The sequence below is a fragment of the Coregonus lavaretus genome (genome assembly GCF_964263955.1).
Source record: "Coregonus lavaretus genome assembly, chromosome: 33".
Taxonomy (NCBI): domain Eukaryota; kingdom Metazoa; phylum Chordata; class Actinopteri; order Salmoniformes; family Salmonidae; genus Coregonus; species Coregonus lavaretus.
This window is the reverse complement of record NC_140020.1, coordinates 24862198-24884701: the sequence shown is the minus strand read 5'-3', so window position 1 is coordinate 24884701 and position 22504 is coordinate 24862198. Positions and strand designations below refer to the sequence as shown.

General features: G+C 43.8%; 2 protein-coding genes across 4 annotated transcripts; one reads left to right on the top strand and one right to left on the bottom strand.

Annotated features, from left to right (window-relative positions):
- Nucleotides 1–38: 38 nt before the first annotated feature.
- On the top strand, nt 39–7292 carry LOC311108691 (eukaryotic translation initiation factor 2 subunit 1). Its single transcript, XM_084151410.1, has 8 exons — nt 39–185; nt 929–1171; nt 1352–1431; nt 1878–2029; nt 2510–2616; nt 3456–3553; nt 3703–3846; nt 6619–7292. Exons 2-8 carry the CDS (start codon nt 931–933, stop codon nt 6742–6744), a joined length of 948 nt encoding a protein of 315 aa, XP_084007536.1. The 5' UTR covers nt 39–185; nt 929–930; the 3' UTR covers nt 6745–7292.
- Nucleotides 7293–7634: 342 nt separating this feature from the next.
- Nucleotides 7635–22496, bottom strand: LOC311108671 (RNA-binding protein 25-like). Of its 3 annotated transcripts, none has more exons than XM_084151381.1 (17): nt 22394–22496; nt 21642–21738; nt 21243–21463; nt 20887–20944; nt 20393–20562; nt 19755–19940; nt 15713–15799; nt 12030–12313; nt 11820–11937; nt 11628–11717; nt 11271–11344; nt 10822–10972; nt 9968–10589; nt 9263–9573; nt 8922–9020; nt 8779–8826; nt 7635–8551 (listed from the first exon to the last, which is right to left on the bottom strand). In XM_084151381.1, the coding sequence occupies exons 2-17, from the start codon at nt 21718–21720 to the stop codon at nt 8459–8461; spliced, it is 2691 nt and encodes an 896-aa protein (XP_084007507.1). In that variant the 5' UTR covers nt 21721–21738; nt 22394–22496; the 3' UTR covers nt 7635–8458. The 3 variants fall into 3 exon arrangements, with proteins under 3 accessions (XP_084007507.1, XP_084007505.1, XP_084007506.1); XM_084151379.1 differs by having other exon boundaries at nt 20872–20944; nt 22394–22481; XM_084151380.1 differs by having other exon boundaries at nt 19755–19937; nt 20872–20944; nt 22394–22481.
- Nucleotides 22497–22504: the final 8 nt, after the last annotated feature.

The following is a 22504-nucleotide window of genomic DNA, read 5'->3' as shown; positions in this document are numbered from 1 at the left end:
CGTTAACCGCTATTGCGCTTGCGCTTGTCAACCCCAGCGCTTTCTCTTCCGGGTCGAAAAATTAGCACACCACCGATGCATTTGAAGTTGTAGCAATCGGGCCTAATTTGCTAGCTACATATTTGAAGAACAATTTTCACGTTTAAAAAAATTCCACAGTATTGTTCTCTAACCATACGATACAGGTAAGGCATCTACTCGAATCACTGCAAACAAAACAGCTGTTTGCCGGAGTTTTGAATAACTGGCTAAGTTAGTACCTAGCTACTGATGCTATAGGTGCATGTGCCGCATGTATGAGCTAACGGGTTAGCTGGGTGGCTAGCTAGCTAAATTATCAGTTTTGTGTGTGAATAAATGTGGATGCGTTGACGTCTAACGTTATAGATCAGACTGAAGACATAGATCCATGTTGACAGTTGTTTAGTCTTGGAAGTGTATATGGCACAGTGTTAGTAACACCCGCTCTAGCCAGCTACAGTAGCTAGCAAACGGTAAGGAAGGTGATGACGTTGAGTGAGTGTAAAAGGATAACTACATGACTGAGAAATGACTGACATTTTGTTCCGTTATTGCAATCTAGTGGCACCAGATCACTTCTACTTGCCCCCCCCCCAACAAAAAAAAAAAAACCTCCCTTCAATTTTTCCAATACTGTTACCAAGAATGATTGACAAAAGATAACTACCTCTGTATATCATGAGAATCTATTCCATCTAATTCGTGATGTGACTATCCAACCAAATGTACATCCCATTTACCATTTCCCTCTTTTTAACCTAAAGACCTCTCATTCAATTGCTCTCTAGAGTTTAATCCGACTGTTTAAAACCCATTGTAAGTATATGGAATAGCATATCTCAACATATCAAATGTCTCTGGTTTCATTATATTGGCCTCTGTCCTATTGTCTCCCTAACCCTACCAGCGATGCCGAACCTTAGTTGTAGGTTCTACCAGCACCGGTTCCCTGAGGTGGAGGATGTGGTGATGGTGAACGTGCGCTCCATCGCCGAGATGGGCGCCTACGTCAGCCTGCTGGAGTACAACAACATTGAAGGCATGATCCTGCTGAGCGAGTTGTCGCGCCGACGTATCCGCTCCATCAACAAGCTCATTAGGATCGGACGTAATGAGTGCGTGGTGGTCATCCGAGTGGACAAAGAGAAGGGTGAGGCGGGATTTGAGTGTGTCCAGTCGGTAAAATCAAGATTGTGTGTGTATGCGTGTTGGTCATCTGAGTGGACAAAGAGAAGGGTGAGTGTGTCCGGTCAAGAAATGTAGACCGGGTGTGTGTGTGTACACATTGTGTTATAGGTAAACAAATAATTATATTGTCAACTCTTTGCAGGGTACATTGATTTATCAAAGAGAAGAGTTTCGCCAGAGGATGCTATCAAATGTGAAGACAAATTCACCAAATCTAAAACCGTAAGTCAGGTTCACCGTCAACACTCAGCCACGTGCCGGAGGATGCTGTAATATACAAAACTCTATTTATCATTCCGTTCCACCGATGTCATAAACTCTCAGACATTTGTGTAACCTGGTCCCAGATCTGTTTGTGCTGTACAGCCTACTACTGTCGTCGTTGGGATGAAAATGACCATAGTAGTCCGTAAGAAAGCACAAACAGGGCCGTATTCATAAAGCATCTTAGAGTGGGAGTGCTGATTTAGGATCAGTTTTGCCTTTTAAATCATAATGAATATGATTACATGAACAGGGGGCACCTGATCCTAGATCAGCACTCCTACTCTGAGAAACTTTATGAATACGGCTCAGATCTTGGACCAGGCTAACATTTGTGAGTCTTCCCTCTTGACCAGAGGTGATATCGAGGTATAAATGTTTTTATGGTGTGGCGTCCGTGGCAGGTGTACAGTATCCTTCGACACGTGGCTGAGGTGCTGCAGTACACTAAGGACGAGCAGCTGGAGAGCCTGTTCACGCGCACCGCCTGGGTGTTTGATGAGAAGTACAAGCGTCCGGGATACGGCGCCTACGACGTCTTCAAACAGGCTGTATCGTGAGTATCGGGACTCTTCTTCTATACATTGAATATACATATACCCTTTTCATATGGCTGAGCCAAACCGAGCTGAGCCAAGCTGTACTAGGCTGGCTTGGTTACGCATTCTCCATAGTTGCTGGAACCATGATGGAAAGGACAATGTGAAAATAATATATCCGAGCCAGCACAGTGTGGCTGAACTACCCTATAGTGTGAATGTTTACAATGAGACTAAGACCTTCATGTAGTTCTGTCCTTGAGCTGTCCTTGTCTATTATTGTTCTGTATTATGTCATGTTTTGTGTGGATCCCAGGAAGAGCAGCTTCTGCGACAGCTAATGGGGATCCTAATAAAATACCATCTGTCATTCTTAGTAAGAGATGGAAGCAGATATTGTAGGCGGGTGTGAAATGGGTTGTAGTGTAGTGTTTGCCTCCAATCTCCTCATATCATTTAGTCAGATATCCATGCTCAAAATGTTTAATTTTTCCCAGTGACCCTGCCATACTGGATGGGCTGGACCTGACAGAGGAGGAGAGGGCCGTGCTCATTGACAACATCAACAGGCGACTCACTCCACAGGCTGTCAAAATCCGAGCAGGTCAGACAGAGACCACAGCACACTCAACATTAACAGTGCAATCAAGATTTACTACACATGTTAGAGAAGATCAATGGGGGGGAAAATATCCATAAATGGCAGGGAGATTTTTTTTAAAGTAAAGAAGGAGGCCTGTACACTGCAAAGATGATACTTAAGTGACGTTTATACAAATATTAAGATGCGAAATCCGATTAGCATATTAGGTTACAGCAGGATTTATACTACAACGTGTTTCGACCAAACAGGTCTTCTTTGGGGATGGTCATTTGCATTTTTATTTTATTTTTTACATTTTAGAGGCATTTCATTTTGGCAGTTTTAAAGATAATTTCCTTCAATTCTACACATTTTGCTGTGCAGCTGAGAGAACATGTTGCAGATTTACTGCAATTCTATGCATTTTGCCATGGCTAAAGCTGTGTTCTTTTGCTCAAACATAATAGCAAAATCTATACTGCTAAATTCATTGTTTTAGGATTATAATTTATTTAGAAACATTTTTCCCACACTGTTTGGACTTAGGCGACCCGGAAAAACGATTAGGCAGCCCGCCCAAGGATTTCAATGGCAGAAAAATACTTGGCTACCTGATGAAGTCTTGTTGGGTCAATATTTCCATATTTGATATGTGTAGTTAAACAAATGTGTGTAGTGGAACAATTATGTGCCTACACAAATATGTAAAGTAGAGACATATGCTACATTATGTTCATTGATTCGTTTGCCAGAGTGGCATGTTGATGACTATTGAACTCCTCTGAAGTTTTCAAATTAGAAACATGGCGACTTTACCCTTTATTTTCTTTAAACAATCAATTTTACTATCGTCCTTGCAGACATTGAGGTGGCATGCTACGGGTATGAGGGCATCGACGCTGTGAAAGACGCACTGAGGGCGGGGCTTAGCTGCTCGACAGAGGCCATGCCCATCAAGGTAGGTTGCATCGAGGAACTCTCATACTCTATAAGTATTATCTATTTAATGATATTTCTATATCTGTTTAATTTGTCATTCTTTTTCTATGGTCAACCCCAACTTTCTCGAAGGTGTTATATGACTGCTCGAGTGCGTTCTCTTCCTAGATTAATCTGATAGCACCGCCACGCTACGTTATGACCACAACCACTCTGGAGCGCACCGAGGGCCTGTCGGTTCTCAACCAGGCCATGGCAGCCATCAAGGAGAGGATCGAGGAGAAGAGGGGCGTCTTCAACATCCAGATGGAGGTGAGGCTGAAGATATGCCTTCAGAAAGTATTCATACTCCTTGACTTATTCCACATTTTGTTGTTACAGCCTGAATTCGAAATTGATTAAATAGGCTCATCTATACACAATGCCCCATAATGACAAAGTGAAAATGTTTTTTGAAATATTAGCACATATATTGAAAATGAAATAGAGAAAGTATTCACACCCCTGAGGCAATACATGTTAGAATCACCTTTGGCAACGATTACCGCTGTGAGTCTTTCTGGGTAAGTCTAAGAGCTTTGCACACCTGGATTGTACAATATTTGCACATTATTATTTTTTAAAATTCTTCAAGCTCTGTCGTTGGTGGTTTTCAAGTCTTGCCATAGATTTTATGTAAAAACTGTTAATCGGCCACTCAGGAAAATTCAATGTCGTCTTGATAAGCAACTCCAGTGTATATTTGGCCTTGTGTTTTAGGTTATTGTCCTGCTGAAAGGTGAATTTGTCTCCCAGTGTCTGTTGGAAAGCAGTCTGAAACAGGTTTTCCTCTATGATATTTCCTGTACTTGGCTCTATTCCATTTATTTTTATCCCAAAGAAACTCCCTAGTCCTTGCCGATGACAAGCGTACATGATGCAGCCACCACCATGCTTGAAGATCTGAAGAGTGGTACTCAGTGATGTGTTGTTGGATTAGCCCCAAACATAACGCTTTATATTGAAGTTAATTTCTTTGCCACATTTTATGCAGTTTTACTTTAGTGCCTTATTGCAAACATAATTCATGTATTGGAATACTTTTTATTTTGTACAGGCTTCCTTGTTTTCACTCTGTCATTTAGGTTAGTATTGTGTAGTAACTACAATGTTATGGTTCCATCCTCAGTTTTCTCCAATCACTGCCATTAAACTCTGTAACTGTTTTAGTCACCATTGGCCTCATGGTGAAATCCCTGAGCGGTTTCCTTCCTCTCTGGCAACTGAGTTTGGAAGGATGCCTGTATCTTTGTAGTGATACACCATCCAAAGTGTAATTAATAACTTCACCATGCTGAAAGGGATATTCAATGTCTGCTTTTTATGTTTACCCATTTACCAATAGCTGCCATTCTTTGTGAGGTGTTGGAAAACTTCCCTGGTCTTTGTGGTTGAATCTGTGTTTGAAATTCACTGCTCGACTGAGGAGCCTTACAGATAATTGTATGTGTGGGGTACAGAGATGAGGTAGTCATTCAAAAATAATGTTAAACGCTATTATTGCACACAGAGTGAGTCCATGCAACTCATTATGTGACTTGTAAAGCAAGTTTTTACTCCTGAACTTATTTAGGCTTGCCATGACAAAGTGGTTGAATACTTATTGACTCAATACATTTCAGCTTTTCATTTCTAATTAATTTGTAAACATAACAATTTCGTGATATCCAATTAGTAGTTACAGTCTTGTCCCATCTCTGCAACTCCCATACGGACTCGGGAGAGGCGAAGGTCGAGAGCCATGCGTCCTCCGAAACCCGACCCTGCCAAGCTGCACTGCTTCTTTACACACTGCTTACTTAACCCATAAGCACCAATGTGTCGGAGGAAACACCGTACAGCCCGGCCCGCCACAAGGAGTCGCTAGAGCACGATGGGACAAGGACATCCCGGCCAGCCAAACTCTCCCCTATCCCGGACGACGCTGAGCCAATTGTGCGCCGTCTCCTGGTTGCGGCCAGCTGTGTGACAGCCTGGGATTGAACCCGGGTCTGTAGTGACGCCTTTAGCACTGTGATGCAGTGCCTTGGACCGCTGAGCCACTCGGGAGGCCCATTTGTAAACATGTCTAAAAACATAATTCTACTTTGACATTATGGGGTATTGTGTGTAGGCCAATGCCAAAAAGTCTAAATTTAATCCATTTGAAATTCAGGCTGTAACACAACAAAATGTAGAAAAGGTCAAGGTGTGTGAATACTTTCTGAAGCCACTGTAGATACAGTACATGGTTGGGTGAGAAAATGATGGAGAGCTGGGTGGTCTCAGTTTGCCAGTAGTGTGAGGGAATACCAAAGTACTAAGCGAAAGTGGCGGAAGGTGGTTTCTCTCTTCGTGGCCTTTGACGCCACTTCTCATGAGGTGCATGTGTCATGTTCAACTATGTCATTAATGAGAAGAAGCTCAATATACAAAGAAACATGTTTATCATACAAAAGAGCCCAAAGTCCGATTGATGTTTCAAATGTTTACTCAGCGAATATGTACCAGCTGAATACATGCATTCAATACAGTGCAGTTTCCCTTTATGCCCTTAGATGTACTTAAGTACTTTTCCATTTTCATCACCCAGGATTTCTCCATGTGTATCTTACCAATCAGGAGAGGCCTTGAGTAATTGGGAGTGCACATTCCTGCAGGCCACTAAATAATTACACTTATCATACACAAAGAGCTTGAACCTAACAATGCTTTAAGAGGATATAAAACAGTAATACAAAGCAGTCATTTACAATCTATTAGTAAATAACAACTTGTGCCGTCTTCTCTTACTAGCACCGATTTTGCAGTTAGCGGCTATTTAAAGTTTTACTTTCAATAATATATTGATGTTTTACCTACCTTTTACTATTATTATAATTATTATTATTAGGTGGGTGCTTATATTTGTCCTATTTCACACGTGAATTTGATATTTTTTTGGGTGCATATCCCACTCCCCGAGTGAATTCATTGATTATGTGCACTGATTTATAAGTCTGTCTGGATAAGAGCATCTGCTAAATAACTAAATGCGGTGTAATGTTCTTGTTATTCCCCCCCCAGGCGAAGGTGGTGACCGATACGGACGAGACAGAGCTGGCCCGTCAGCTAGAGAGGCTAGAGCGGGAGAACGCAGAGGTGGACGGCGACGACGAGGATGGTGAAATGGAGGCTAAAGCAGAGGACTAGTCAGCCAGCCCTGAAAGAAGAAGGGATGGTTGGAAGAAAACAAAAGGATGGACAGACCTGCTCATAGTCACGCCGTCCAACAGATGTGTAACTTAACTCTCATATTACATAAACAGAGGTATTCACCGGCAAATAACCCTCTAAATTGACAATTAGGGACTTCTAAGAGGATGGAGCGAAACATACATTGCTATCCTCTCAAGTCTAGAAATGGATAGAATGAAATGTTTTAAAGCAAATAAGACAAACTGTACCAGTAACCATTCTACAGTACGAACACCAATTTGGATCAATTATACCCATATATGCAGAAAACTGTTTACAAGCAGTGGCCTTTTACTTTCTTGAAGAAGAACCCAAGTGGCTGTGTCCATTGCAAGTTCACAGGAAGTGATGTGTGTGAAGCGGGATAGGCTCTAGTCTTGTGTCTGATACTGCTTTGGATGACTTATGTGCTGTTCCTCTTCCAGTAGAATGGATTTTTACTGGCAGGATCTTGCTCTTGTGTAGCTCACTACATCAATAAAGTTCTGCAAGTTTGATCTCAATGGTTTTGTTGGTAAATATGTGGAGTTGGGTATGAATTGCAGCTGTGCTCAGATTGTGTGGAAGAAAATGTATTGTGTAGAATAGTTAATTATATTTACGTTATATTGCCATCGGCAACATGCACATTAACAAGCCCCTAGTATTCAAACTTTAATAGCACAATGAATGGCTATCCTAAAGTGCTTGCACCATGTATCCATGGTACACAGTGGTGCTTCATACTAACAGACAATTCTGGTAAAATATCTAGTAAATACCAATTTATAGTAAGGGTGTATGCAAGACTCACTGGGCCACATCAGGATATTTATCTATTGACAAAACCCAAGTACACAAAATTATAAAAAAAATCTTTATTCAAAACAAATTTCCACAGATACAAAAACAAAATGGAGACAATGTTTTCACAAATCAGTATCCTTTAAGCTTGTCTTCCCAAATTAACATTTCCAGGTGGTGCCGTTCCTGTGTGTTACAGCATCGAGACCAACCAACCACAAATCAGAAATGCTCAATAGCTGGCATATCATCCTCAAATAGCAGACTTTATAGAAAGTATTGTTTGTAATACAAAGACAAATCTAATCTACTTAAAGGTCTACCCTTCTCATAAACAGAAGTTTCACTCAGCAGATGCCACAGAAACAGCAGTCCAATTTCTTTCTTTTTTAATGATAGAAGTTGAATGGTTGAGTACTAATATCACAAAACTATAGAGAAACAGCGGTGAGATGCTTTTCAGTGAACTTCTTTCCAAGGCTTAGTATCTATGTTCTCTTCTTTAACCATTAACCCCTTATCTAGCTCCACTGTCACCCTTGGAATATCCAACTCAAGCCAAGAGACTGTAGTAGGGCCATTGTCCAAGTGGTTGCTTTCATGCATCTTCAATAAGCACTGCGTCAGTCATTCAAGTACACACACAAGTAGGCTATACACCAATACAAAGTCAGCAGCTGCAGTAGAGACATGTACCAGAGTCTATTGGAAGAATGCGAAAACGGGAGCTCAACGTGTGAAAGCTGTTGTTGGGGTATTATTAGGTTGAGCCCATTCTTTGATTTTAGGCTGCTCAAATGGAGAAGTCTTTTTGGTGACTGATAACACTAAAGTCAGATTACTCTATTAGAACAAGTTGGATTTGTTCAGTGCTTTCTTGGGTTTCTTATTTCACCAGCCCAATCTTCTTGGCTTCCGTTTCGTAGATCAGCAACCTCCACATCTTGACGATGAAGACCTCTGCTTCTTCATCCAGAACCTTGGTGTAGAGAAACCATATTGCAGTTAGATTAATGATTTAGTACTTTTAACAACTTTTCTTTAAATCAGGAGATCAAAAGGGGTTCACCAAGGCTCTGTTTTAAGGCCTGTTTAATACTTCGACCTAAACTCTAAAAAAAAATCTCTGCAAATACAGTTAAAAATAGGTTTTAGCTGGACAGACCATTCTGAGAATGTTTCCAGTCTATTTCTTGGGATACTCACCATGGCAACATCATCCAAGATACCCTGTGGTGTACCATGAGCCATCACCTGGGGGAGGAGAGGTCAAAATTAAGGAATCAGAATGAAACTCTGCAAAAACACCCAGCTCCCCAGTAAATTGCATCGCAATCACACTTACACACCTTTGAGCAGACAAAATCGACTAGCGTAGCCTCCTCTTCTCCAATGTACTCAATGATCTTTTTATTGATCCAGGGGCGTATGCGTCGATCCATCAGAGTCTGGGAAGGACAGTCAGACATACTTTAGTCACTGCACCAGAGATTATTCATATAGGTCTGTACCAGTATTGTAGGGATACACATTATCAAAATGTTCATGGTTTGTCATTGAATTATCAAACCAACCATACTTCCTCCCTGGTTTCCAGTCGGTTTCTGCTCTCTTGCCAACACATTATAGAATTAGTTGTCAAAAGAGCAGAAACAGACGAATGCAGGGTACTGCCACATCCTATCCTCACCGAGTCCACGGCGGACCAGTCCAGCGGGTAGGAGAACAGCTCCGTCTTGCCCGTGGGGATCTTCTCGATCAGGCTCTTGATGTGCTTGCGCTTCTCCTCTGTGTTGGCGCCCTTGATGGCTGCCAGGCCCGAGGCCCCGTCCACCACACTCTGGAGGTTCTTGTCCTCATCGCCGTAGTCCAGTGGCACCAGCTTGCGCTTGCGGGGAGCCTCGTCCGCCTCCTCGTCGTCGAATTTGTTAAAGACACTGTCCACAGTGAGCTTCTTGCGTTTGATGGCCACGTTGGGCTGGCTGGGGCTGCTAGTGGCTCCTGGAGAGAGAGATTTAGAAATTATACTCCATGAAGAAAGGCTTCAAGTATGTCTGAAACAGGACAGTTCTATTTCATTGATATCTTAAAGCAGTTTGAGTGGCAGTTCTCGCCCAAAATTAAAGTTTGTCAGGCCACAGCCCAAGACATCTGTTGTGCAGATACAGCTATATGCCTCAATCTAAAATGAATGGTAAAGATAGGCACAGTCTTATTTCATGATTTTATTTGGTCCCGATCTTTCCGCTTCATTAGGGATTGAGGCACTTCAATTGGATCTACACAACAGATCATGTATCCTGGTAGTTAGTTAGCATTATAGTAGTTGTCTTTATAGTATCTCCAGATGATTCTAGACCTAGCTTGTCCTTCCTGTCCCACCGACAGAACTCACCCAGTTTGAGACTGAGGCCGATCTTGGGGCGGAACTCTTCCTGGGGCAGGGTCTCGTGAGGGGGCGAGTTCTCATGGGGGATGATGATGCCGCAGGGCGACTCGTCCCCGCCACCAGGCGTGTTGGGGGTGGCGCCCCCGCTGGCCGACGAAACAGAGGGGGCCGCCGTGATTGGCCGCAGCGTGGGCTTCAGGCAGGGCTTGGACCCCGATTGGTCATCGTCATCAAACTCCTCCTCCCCCTCTTCCACATCATCATTATCATCAGAGTGGGGGTGGTGATGGTGGGGTACGTGGTGGTCCCCCCTGTCTCTATCCCCTCTCTCCATCTCCCGGTCTCGATCCCCTCTTGCTCTCTCCCGGTCTCGATCCCCCCTCTCTCTCTCCCGGTCCCTATCCCCCCTCTCTCTCTCCCGGTCTCGATCCCCCCTCTCTCTCTCCCGGTCTCGATCCCCCCTCTCTCTCTCCCGGTCTCGATCCCCTCGGTCTCGCTCCCCTCGGTCTCGATCCCGGTCTCCTCGGCGGTCCCGGTCCTCCCGTGGGACCTTGTGCACCCGCTCCTCCTCAGGATCGGGCTCCGGCTTCACCGGGGGCTGGCGCAAACGCTCCGCCTCCTCTTCCATCTGGACCAATCGGTAAAGAGAAGCAGTGTGAGACAAGGGGCTTACACAATCAGGAAAGTGGATACACTCGCACACACCTAACGTTATTGTGTAGCCAAGATAGCCAGATGGATAGAGACCCATTTACAACGCAGACATATAGACAAAGGGATCTGAGGAGAAGATGACCTTCAGGCACACACACAGTCAGATACACACACACACACACTCTCTCTCTCTCTCTCTCTCTCACCCTGCGTATCTCAGCCTCGGGGTCTGGGTGTCCCTCGGCCAGCAGTCTCTGTCTGATCTCCTCCAGCTCCTCCTTCTCTCTCTTCCTGTCGCGCTCGTCCACCTCAGTCTCCTTCTCCCGGTCTCTCAGACGCTTCTGCAGTGCGCTGCCCCTAGGGGTCGCACACGGAATAACACCTTTTATAACAATAGCCCTGACACCCAATGCATGTCTTAGTGATTTTTTAAAGTAGGGTTGTTTATTTTATTTCACTTCCTAAATGCCGAAGCCAAAAAGGTGTAATAATGTTGACGTTTCAGGCCGCCATCACCTTGGCCGTTTACATTATCGACATTAAAATGGCCTCCATTATATATTATATTCTGATTTATTTTCTGTAGTATGTAGACCTAGCGGATCAGCATCATAAATTAATTAAATTTCTCCGCTTATTTAGTGCTGGTTGTCACCTGTAGTACTTAGGATCATCTCTGTCGTCATCATAGTCCTCTAGGAACTCCTTCAGCCTTTTGCTTTCTTTAGTCTGTAGGACACAATGATGAATGTAAACACATACGAATATGTCTATGGTAGGACCCTTCAAACCAAAAGGACATCATTTCACGTCCGGCTCAGTGGTAAACCTGAGTCCTGTTCAGTAGTGGGGCCCAGCGTAGCAACATGTTTTGCAACGGACAATGAAAATTGGTGTTCCTATTGGACAAGTTCAGGTAGTACCTCCCCCTGTTTCAAAAGGTTTTCTCCCTGCTAAATACAACCCAGGATTGCCATGCGTGGGTGAAAACAGGGTTTGTGTTTCTTCCTACCATCTCTCTCCTGCGCTCTTCCTCCCGCTCAGACTCCTTGGAGTAGTCTCGAGCCTTCTTCCTCTCGCGGATCTCCCAGTTTTTCAGACGCTTCAGACAGACATGAGACAGGAATTAAGCAACATTTCACAGCCAACACACACATCATTCTCAATCCACTGTAAGCAATGCTAAGTGTGTGCGTGAAGCTACCTCTTGATAGGCTGCCTCCTTGTCTCGGAGCTTCCTCTCCAGCCTTCTCCGCTCGTAGACCTCCTCCTCATCCTCCTGGTCACGCTTCTTGTCCTTGTCTCTGTCGCGACTCACCTCTCTGTGAATCACATCACCAACCTAGTTATTTACCTCCCAATCATTCCTTCCTTCCTTCATTCACAATTCATTGCTTTATTTAAAAACACACACCTGGATTGGCTGCGGTCCTTGCTCCTGTCGCGGCTCCTCTCCCTTTCCCACTCCCTCTCCCGTTCTCTCTCTTTCGTCCGGTTGCGGTCACGATCGCGGTCTCGGTCACCTCTGTCCCGTTCGCGGTCTCTCTCGCGCTCCCGCTCCCTCTCCTTTTCGCGCTCTTTCTCCCGCTCGCGGTCCCGGCGCTCCCTCTCACGTTCCCTCTCCTTGTCCCTCTCCCGTCGCTCGCGCTCAAACTCTGCACGCTCCTTCTCCTTCTTGTCCTTCTCCTCCTCCAGTTTCTGCAAAGAGAACAGAGGAGGTTGATAAGTTGGAGGCTCCGGGAGGACAGCCATGCAACAGAACAGGAGCACAGTGAGGCTGGCTCACACACTTCTCTATAAGTGCACAGAAGTGGCTTCCAGGCTCTGGGGGCAGAGGGGACTACTGTAACAATGTAGATTCCTGTTATCTAAGGATGAAGTAGTTAGATAAAGGCTGACATTTTGGCACAACAGGCACTCCTTGGCAGGGCTAAGAGTTTCTATGGGAAAATAACAACAAGCTTTCATGAGACACGGCACCTCTTTGTCCATGTATAGCATGTTTTTGTTTTTTACTGAGAACCTCGGGGGCCAAATAAAAATTCGGCCTGCGGGCCGCCAGTTGCAGACCCCTGAAAGTATCAATATAGTACAATGATTGTTTAGCACATACAGGGTGACTTACAAGCCAACTAAAGACACTGGAAACCACTTTGAGGTCAAAGAAGACATCTTGTTGGCCATGTCAAACGTCACAGGCATTCAAAAACAAGAAAAAGGCGCTGCTTGATAGACAACGCTTTTTCTCTCCAAAGTCAGTGTCCTCATTACAAGAGAAACAAAAAAAAAGGCGTCAATCCTTTTGTTAAACTAGTTGTTGGTGACTTACAGGTGTTGAACTACGGATTTCAGCCCGTCGCTGCCCCTACAAGCCTATAAAAGTTAGGCCTGGGAGGAAAAGCAGGTCAAACGATACACAGGGGGGGGGGGAATCAAGAGGTTCTCTCACTTTCTCTCAAACAAATCATCAAAAACAACCGTTAACTTCTATGGGGTACATTGTCAAAAACAGAAAGCTGTGAAACATCCTGGTACATATTTTTTTCAATACATTTTCTGGACAGGTAAATTAAATCGTAGAGGCTCTTACCCCTGCTTCAGTCTTCAGTAGTTCTCCCATGACTCGCTTTCCCAGACACACACTAAGAGACAACTCCCTCCTAGCACTACACTCATGGCTCCCCATGTACTCTTAACTGATTTACAGACTATTACAAACCATGCATTCTGAATGCATTGTGAGGCTCAAGTTTGTGTTGGGTTTTTGTGAAATACACAGTGAGACCACAGGTTACCTATGGGCCTTTCCCACAAGGGCAGACAGCCAAAAGCAGTCCATTATGCCATAACGAACAACCGATGGTTGTTCTCCTGGACTGACCCAAACTACAGAGCCACGGGTCTAGTGCAGCTTAAGACTAAAAGCAAGGAAAACAACAGGCAGAAAAGGAGATATGGGGAATAGAGAAAAGAGAGCACAGGTACTATGGGTGGAAGGGATCGGATTGGTTATTCTTCCTACTTTAACTTACCTTGCTCTGCGTTCTACTGGTGACAGCTTGGGCATAGAGTAACTACAGGTACACTACTATCCCCTCCTATATGAACCATAGGCCTTACCATTTGTGCTTGAGACAAGAACTCATTACGTATTACTAGTACCTCCTTTACTGCAAGTCTACCGCTGTAGATAATGAACTATGAACAGAACACAAATAATGGGCACATGAAATTGAAGATAAAGAGGGTGAATGGCAATTAGAATCAGGAAGAAAAAGACAGACAAGTTCAGAAAAGAAGGGAGAAAGGCTAGAGTGACAGACCGAAAGAGACAATCAAAGAAAATAAGAGAGAGAGAGATAGAGGGACTGACAGGTGGACACAGGACGAGGAGAGATAGAGAAAAGCCCTAACACACACTCATCCACAGGGTGGGTAGGAACTCACCTGGCTAGTCTTCAGAACGCAGAGTGCTGTGGAGGGGCGCCCCCCCCCTGCTATAACAGTACAATCTACAGCCCAAATCACTGCAGTGGTTATTGACTGAGTCTCAGTGACTTGACTTTTACACACACATTATGTAGAATGAACATATTTTACAGAGGACTCACACAGGTTCACTGGCCTCTCTGGCTTGCGGACAACATGATAAATAGATGGAAATCGAATCAGCGTGGTTTTCTGTCCCCATAAAAGCAAGACCAACATTATGTTGACATGTATCTAATGGAAAGGGTTGGCTGTGTGTTGTTGAGAGGTTCTCATTAAGTTCAACAACCTCAAACACCACCGTATGCCAGAGTGCCTGTGCAGTTGCCCCTATGCGAATCCTCGAGAGGGGAGCGCCCAGTATATGTACAAAATAAAGGAAAGCTCATACTTACATGCTATCCTCGACAACTTTTTCCAAAGCTCTGAGATTCATCTTGCTTTAGTCACCATATGATCTCTATCATAATGGTGGGGTTTAATGAATAGATTAGCTTTAAGGTAACTTTACATTATCGCCATGCATTTTGTTTGTGTGTGATGAATGAGTTATGGATCTAGCCATCTATACTGTCACACCTAAATATCCTAATATATACAAAATAAATGTCCCGCCGACACGAGTCAAATTAGGTTTGAAAACGGTGACAATGCTACAAATCTGACAATTAAAATCGGTTTGGAACAGGTACTGTAGCCAACATAGAAATTACATTTTTAAAATCCAGATATGTCACAATTCGAGATTTTTTAGCAAGGTATGCAATATTTTGATGTAAAAATTTAACTGTTTTCCCATCCTAAATTTAGACCAGGGATGGGCAACTGGTGGCCCGTGGGCCTTTTGAATTTCGAAATGTGGTTGTGCATCAGCAGTTTTCCTCTTGTTTTGTCAGTCACTGATAGTCAGTCAATTAGCCCATGTCAACTAAAATGTTTTAGATTGCCAAGTTAGTTTAGCGGCCAGCTATCTAAACTTGTTATCATGGTCGAATTACCGGCCGGGGGCCCCCGTTGATTTTGTTAGTCAGTCTCACCCAGATAACATAAAAAACTGCTAACCTTTTTCCACCCCATGGCAAAATGTGTAGAATTGCAGGAAATTATCTGTAAAACAGCTAATTTTCCCTCTTCGCCCCATGGCAAAATGAGTAGAATTGCATGAAACTGGCTATAAAATTGCAAAATCTTTTCTCTGCCCTATGGCAAAAGGTGTAGAACTGCAGCAAACTTGCTTTAAAATTACAACATTTTCTCTACACCCCATGGCAAAATGTGTAGAATTGCACAAAATTAACTAAAAGATGTCTCCGCTGTCAAGAGGGGGGCCACTAAAAAAAGAAACGCTGTGTGTGTGTGTGGGGGGGGGGGGGGTATGGATATGGGTACGCAGACCCACGAGCAACTGCGCCCCCTCATGATGAGTTCAGATTGTGGCCCCCACCCCCATCAGAGTTGCCCATCCCTGATATAGACTATATAAACAGGTCCTTGCAGAAGTGTCCACTACCAGTAAGTGTGAAAACCAAAAGGAGTGTACTAGTAGTGTGTGCAGCTTCTTTTCCAAAACCTGCAATGTGAGTGAGAGAGATTAATAAGGTACTGTACCTTGTGGGTGTCGCGGAATTTACTGATCTCTCTAGAAATCAGGTCTCTCTTGTCATCCTCCAATCCGTCAATTGCGTTGATATCCTCCTAAGGGACAATGGGAGGCAGGAAGAAAGGACAGTGTTCAGAGTCATGCTGTCAACTTTGAACCAGACTGACAAAAAAAACTATTTGATTAATACAAATGATAAAATCGGTAGTCTTCCTCAAATTAAGGGGATGATGACAGACTCTTTGCGAGGGGGGGGGGATCTGATTTCATTGGTCCTCAAGTCGCGGCTCAGTCATTTCATTTAGGGTAAATGGAGTTAACCTGCCCCGGAGCAGGTTAGTTCTGAAGGATTGGTTGCCATAGAAAATGTCCCTGGCTAAAAGGTGAGCCACTTACGTATGACCGGTTATCCCGAGCTGAACTCACATTGACCAAAGTTACCTTACTAACTCCTCAAACTAGGTACAGTGGGGGAAAAAAGTATTTAGTCAGCCACCAATTGTGCATGTTCTCCCACTTAAAAAGATGAGAGAGGCCTGTAATTTTCATCATAGGTACACGTCAACTATGACAGACAAAATGAGGGGGAAAAAATCCAGAAAATCACATTGTAGGATTTTTAATGAATTTATTTGCAAATTATGGTGGAAAATAAGTATTTGGTCAATAACAAAAGTTTCTCAATACTTTGTTATATACCCTTTGTTGGCAATGACACAGGTCAAACGTTTTCTGTAAGTCTTCACAAGGTTTTCACACACTGTTGCTGGTATTTTGGCCCATTCCTCCATGCAGATCTCCTCTAGAGCAGTGATGTTTTGGGGCTGTCGCTGGGCAACACGGACTTTCAACTCCCTCCAAAGATTTTCTATGGGGTTGAGATCTGGAGACTGGCTAGGCCACTCCAGGACCTTGAAATGCTTCTTACGAAGCCACTCCTTCGTTGCCCGGGCGGTGTGTTTGGGATCATTGTCATGCTGAAAGACCCAGCCACGTTTCATCTTCAATGCCCTTGCTGATGGAAGGAGGTTTTCACTGAAAATCTCACGATACATGGCCCCATTCATTCTTTCCTTTACACGGATCAGTCGTCCTGGTCCCTTTGCAGAAAAACAGCCCCAAAGCATGATGTTTCCACCCCCATGCTTCACAGTAGGTATGGTGTTCTTTGGATGCAACTCAGCATTCTTTGTCCTCCAAACACGCCGAGTTGAGTTTTTACCAAAAAGTTATATTTTGGTTTCATCTGACCATATGACATTCTCCCAATCCTCTTCTGGATCATCCAAATGCACTCTAGCAAACTTCAGACGGGCCTGGACATGTACTGGCTTAAGCAGGGGGACACGTCTGGCACTGCAGGATTTGAGTCCCTGGCGGCGTAGTGTGTTACTGATGGTAGGCTTTGTTACTTTGGTCCCAGCTCTCTGCAGGTCATTCACTAGGTCCCACCGTGTGGTTCTGGGATTTTTGCTCACCGTTCTTGTGATCATTTTGACCCCACGGGGTGAGATCTTGCGTGGAGCCCCAGATCGAGGGAGATTATCAGTGGTCTTGTATGTCTTCCATTTCCTAATAATTGCTCCCACAGTTGATTTCTTCAAACCAAGCTGCTTACCTATTGCAGATTCAGTCTTCCCAGCCTGGTGCAGGTCTACAATTTTGTTTCTGGTGTCCTTTGACAGCTCTTTGGTCTTGGCCATAGTGGAGTTTGGAGTGTGACTGAGGTTGTGGACAGGTGTCTTTTATACTGATAACAAGTTCAAACAGGTGCCATTAATACAGGTAACGAGTGGAGGACAGAGGAGCCTCTTAAAGAAGAAGTTACAGGTCTGTGAGTCAGAAATCTTGCTTGTTTGTAGGTGACCAAATACTTATTTTCCACCATAATTTGCAAATAAATCATTAAAAATCCTACAATGTGATTTTCTGGAGAGAAAAAATCTCATATTTTTAAGTGGGAGAACTTGCACAATTGGTGGCTGACTAAATACTTTTTTCCCCCACTGTATGTAGTATACTCCTCAGGACTATACATTATCCCTGCCCAGACTTTTGTATACCAGCAAATACAATAGATAATTGTATTAGTATGAAATATAATTTCCCAATTTTTTCAGTATTTTTTGCTCATCTTTATCAAGGGTGCCGATAATTTGTCATGACTGTACAGTTGACGTCAGAAGTTTACATACACCTTAGCCAAATACATTTAAACTCAGTTTTTCACAATTCCTGACATTTAACTTGTAAAACTTCCCTGTCTTAGGTCAGTTAGGATCACCACTTTATTTTAAGAATGTGAAATGTCAGAATAATTGTAGAGAAAATTATTTCAGCTTTTATTTCTTTCATCACATTCCCAGTGGGTCAGAAGTTTACATACACTCAATTAGTATTTGGTAGCATTGCCTTTAAATTGTTTAACTTGGGTCAAATGTGTCGGGTAGCCTTCCACAAGCTTCCCACAATAAGTTGGGTGAATTTTGGCCCATTCCTCCTGACAGAGCTGGTGTAACTGAGTCAGGTTTGTAGGCCTCCTTGCTCGCACACGCCTTTTCAGTTCTGCCCACAAATGTTCTATAGGATTGAGGTCTGGGGTTTGTGATGGCCACTCCAATACCTTGACGTTGTTGTCTGTAAGCCATTTTGACACAACTTTGGAAGTATGCTTGGGGTCATTGTCTATTTGGAAGACCCATTTGCGACCAACCTTTAACTTCCTGACTGATGTCTTGAGATGTTGCTTCAATATATCCACATAATTTTCCTTCCTCATGATGCCATCTATTTTGTGAAGTGCACCAGTCCCTCCTGCAGCAAAGCACCCCCACAGCATGATGCTGCCACCCCCGTGCTTCACAGTTGGGATGGTGTTGTTCGGCTTGCAAGCCACCCTCTTTTTCCTCCAAACATAACAATGGTCATTATGGCCAAACAGTTCTATTTTTGTTTCATCAGACCAGAGGACATTTCTCCAAAAAGTACGATCTTTGTCCCCATGTGCAGTTGCAAACCGTAGTCTGGCTTTTTGATGGCGGTTTTGGAGCAGTGGCTTCTTCCTTGCTGAGCGGCCTTTCAGGTTATGTCGATATAGGACTTGTTTTACTATGGAGATAGATACTTTTGTACCCGTTTCCTCCAGCATCTTCACAAGGTTCTTTGCTGTTGTTCTGGGATTGATTTGCACTTTTCGCACCAAAGTACGTTCATCTCTAGGAGACAGAACGCGTCTCCTTCCTGAGTGGTATGACGGCTGCGTGGTCCCATGGTGTTTATACTTGCGTACTATTGTTTGTACAGATGAACGTGGTACCTTCAGGCATTTGGAAATTGCTGCCAAGGATGAACCAGACTTGTGGAGGTCTACAATTTTTTTTCTGAGGTCTTGGATTTCTTTTGATTTTCCCATGATGTCAAGCAAAGAGGTACTGAGTTTGAAGGTAGGCCTTGAAATATAGGTCCTCTGTAGCTCAATTTGTAGAGCATGGCGCTTGTAACGCCAGGGTAGTGGGTTCGATGCCCGGGACCACCCATACGTAAAAATGTATGCGCACATGACTGTAAGTCACTTTGGATAAAAGCGTCTGCTAAATGGCATATTATTATTATTATTATATTATAGGTACACCTCCAATTGACTCAAATTATGTCAATTAGCCTATCAGAAGCTTCTAAAGCCACGACATCATTTTCTGGAATTTTCCAAGCTGTTTAAAGGCACAGTCAACTTAGTGTATGTAAACTTCTGACCCACTGGAATTATGATACAGTGAATTATAAGTGAAATAATCTGTCTGTAAACAATTGTTGGAAAAATTACTTGTGTCATGCACAAAGTAGATGTCCTAACCGACTTGCCAAAACCATAGTTTGTTAACAAGAAATGTGTGGAGTGGTTGAAAAACCGAGTTTTAATGACTCCAACCTAAGTGTATGGAAACTTGCGACTTCAACAGTATATAATGTGCCCAAATACAATACAGTACCACAACCAATGCGTATCAGGTAAACGTCAAGTGCGATAAGAGAGAAGGAAGTTCCACATACCTCTTCTTTCTTCTCTTTCTTCTTCCTGCGGTGGGGGGACTCGTCATTCGAGGCAGCATTGAGCTCGCTGGCATACTCGCGGATCAGACCGTCGATGGCGCCCTTGACGACCTGATCCCGCCTCTTGGCATCCTCATCAATCACCTCCTCCTCTTCCTCCACTTTTCCATCCTCTGCCTCTGCCTTCTAGCAGAAAGAAAAAGAGAGTGAGAGGCAGCTTCGTATTAGATCCAAGTCAACTCATCTTCAGCCTCACTTGCTGAAAAATTATTTGAAGTATAAGGGGCTATTTTGTTCCAGGCCTTTCGGCACAGAATTCCCCATTCGTTTAGCCAACCCTGCTTACTAGAGCTTGGTCCATCTTAGCCTCCACTGGATGTCACTCAGACAGACCAGCATAGGGGCAGGAGGCTGAAGTGGTTTTAATTTCATTCAAAATTTAGGACCGGTTTCCCTAACACAGATGAAGCCTAGTCCAGGACTAAAAAGCATGTTCAATAGAGATTCCATTAAAATAGATTAAGCCTAGTCCTTGACTAAGCGGTGTCCTAGAAACTATCCCATAACCTAAATTGTAATTCAACGTTCCCCTCTCCCATCCCTCCAGCTGTGTCCCCCTTCCCCACTATATTACCCACCCCATTGCCGTTGGTGCTGCTCTTCTTCTTGGCCTTGAACTCGTCCAGCTGGGCCTTGGTCTTGGCGTCCACCTTCACCAGCAGCTTTTTCGCCCCGATCGGCAGCTCGTGGAGCAGCCGCAGGGCCCGCAGCGTCGACTCGGGCTCCTTGTACTCACAGAACCCAAAAGCTGGAGAGAATGGGCATAGAGGGTTTATATCAATACACAGCCATCTGAGTCACGACCAGGAATGAGGAATAGCTTCAGCAGGGTCGTGTTCATTAGGGCATGGAATGGAAAATGTACATGAGTTTTTCTTATCAGACAAGTCCATGTAGTCACATCCTTTTTTTGTCTGTTTTCTTCTGATTAGTGCCTACTGAACAGGAGCCTGCTCATTTTTTCACTAAATAGTAGTTGCTTCACATTGGCAAAGCATGCCTTGGTGAGGTTGACATTGGACTTACATGGCGGTAGAGTACTTTAGAAGTGTTGTACCTGTTCTGTTTTTACCTTGAAGTTTTCCAGAGGCTCCTTGGACTCGCTTCCAGCTTAGGACCAGGCCACATTTCTGAAGAGTGAAAATGACTTGCTTTACTACAGGGACCTACTAAAGGACATTGATTTTTATCAGGTAAAACCAAGAAAACAAAGGAAGTAAAACATTTTGGCCAATAGAGAAACAGCTTTTATTAATCAAACCTAAAGGCTAACTGAAACAACACATGCTAAAAACAGAAGCAAAACTAACTGTCTATTCCAGAGCTGTATTATACTAGCATGACCTGTGACTAAAGACACTGCCTATACCCTAAATAAAGCTTAATGTCTCTTTCCAATACATCTGCATGCAAGTTCCCCTTCCTCACCGCCAGCAGCTGTCGAATCAACATGTCTGAGGCCTTCTCTGAGATGTTCCCTACAAACACAGTGGTGGTTGGGCCGCTGTTCTCGTCCGTCTCCTTGGCCTTCACCGGGGCGGCCTCCTTCCTTGGGGCCGCGGGCTTACTGACCACAGGCATGGAGGTGGGCACCAACACTGCAGGTGTTTGGGTCATAATACCCATGTGGACTGGTATCATTGGGGTACCTGGAATAGAGACAATCCGATAATGTATACAAAATGTATTTGGATTAAATTAATGTTTTTCTCTCAATAAAAGGTTTGCAGAGTATTAGTTATCCTTACAAATCAGTCATATTCACAATCTAGTCAAAGTTGCTGTATAATTTACATACAGACAGACCTATAGAATGCGATGACTAACCTGAAGGAAAACCAGCAAACTGTGGTGGGGGGATGCCCGGTGGCAACAGGGGTCGGTTGATATGAGGAGGGAACGACATCTTGTGGAAATCACCCACCTAAACATGGAACAAAACAAAAACACAGTCAGAACTGTAATAAGAGAGTAGTACGAGTGAGACCCTGTCCATTTCTCAACACAAGATAACAGCACACGTGTTCAGTTGGCTTTTTTTGTAGTTGTGGCTGCATATGTCAGCTGACTGATATCCATCTCTAAATTACCCACCACAGGTCGTAAGTTGGATCTGTGTGGTTGAAAGAAGGCCTGGTACTAACGTTAGCCAACTTAGCTAACGTTAGCCCAGTTAGTTAGATGGCTAACTAAGTTAGTTAGAAGGCTAGCTAAGTGGGTACTGTCGTCAAATCATAGCCATGACTCTTGGTAACGTTAGCTGGCTAACTAGCCAGCTAGTTACTTATGAAAGATACATTAGCTTCACCTTGTTGGTCATATTTATCGTTTGGGTCAGCTACAACGTATCCTAATTAGTTAACTAACGTTATACTCGCTAAGTACCGTTCGAGGTTTTTGTCCTCCACAACAATCCTGGCAAGGCTAGCTTGTGTGCTGTAACTACGCTAGTTAGCAGCTAACTACCGTACCAGGCAACCATTCGCACAGTTTATGTTAGCTACGTAGCTAGCTAGATACCGTCAATAATACTCAGACAATAAAGTGAAAAACAAGCTACCGATTCAGATTTTACTTACCCAAAACCAGTCGGTTTATCGGTTAAGACGGGCGACTTCACTTCTGTGTACCTCCGGTTAGGTGGCTAAATGTGCTAGCTAGCTACTGTACATCAACCCCGCTAAAAGCCA

Coding starts and splice junctions, on each gene's coding strand:
- LOC311108671 (XM_084151379.1), bottom strand. CDS start 21,720: ATGTCGTTCCCTCCTCATATCAACCGACCCCTGTTGCCACCGGGCATC. Junction 9,574..9,967: donor CGGCCTCAGTCTCAAACTGG/GTGAGTTCTGTC, acceptor CTCTCTCTCCAG/GAGCCACTAGCAGCCCCAGC. Junction 9,021..9,262: donor ACTGGTCCGCCGTGGACTCG/GTGAGGATAGGA, acceptor TGTCCTTCCCAG/ACTCTGATGGATCGACGCAT.
- LOC311108691 (XM_084151410.1), top strand. CDS start 931: ATGCCGAACCTTAGTTGTAGGTTCTACCAGCACCGGTTCCCTGAGGTG. Junction 1,432..1,877: donor AATTCACCAAATCTAAAACC/GTAAGTCAGGTT, acceptor CGTCCGTGGCAG/GTGTACAGTATCCTTCGACA. Junction 2,617..3,455: donor GGCTGTCAAAATCCGAGCAG/GTCAGACAGAGA, acceptor TCGTCCTTGCAG/ACATTGAGGTGGCATGCTAC.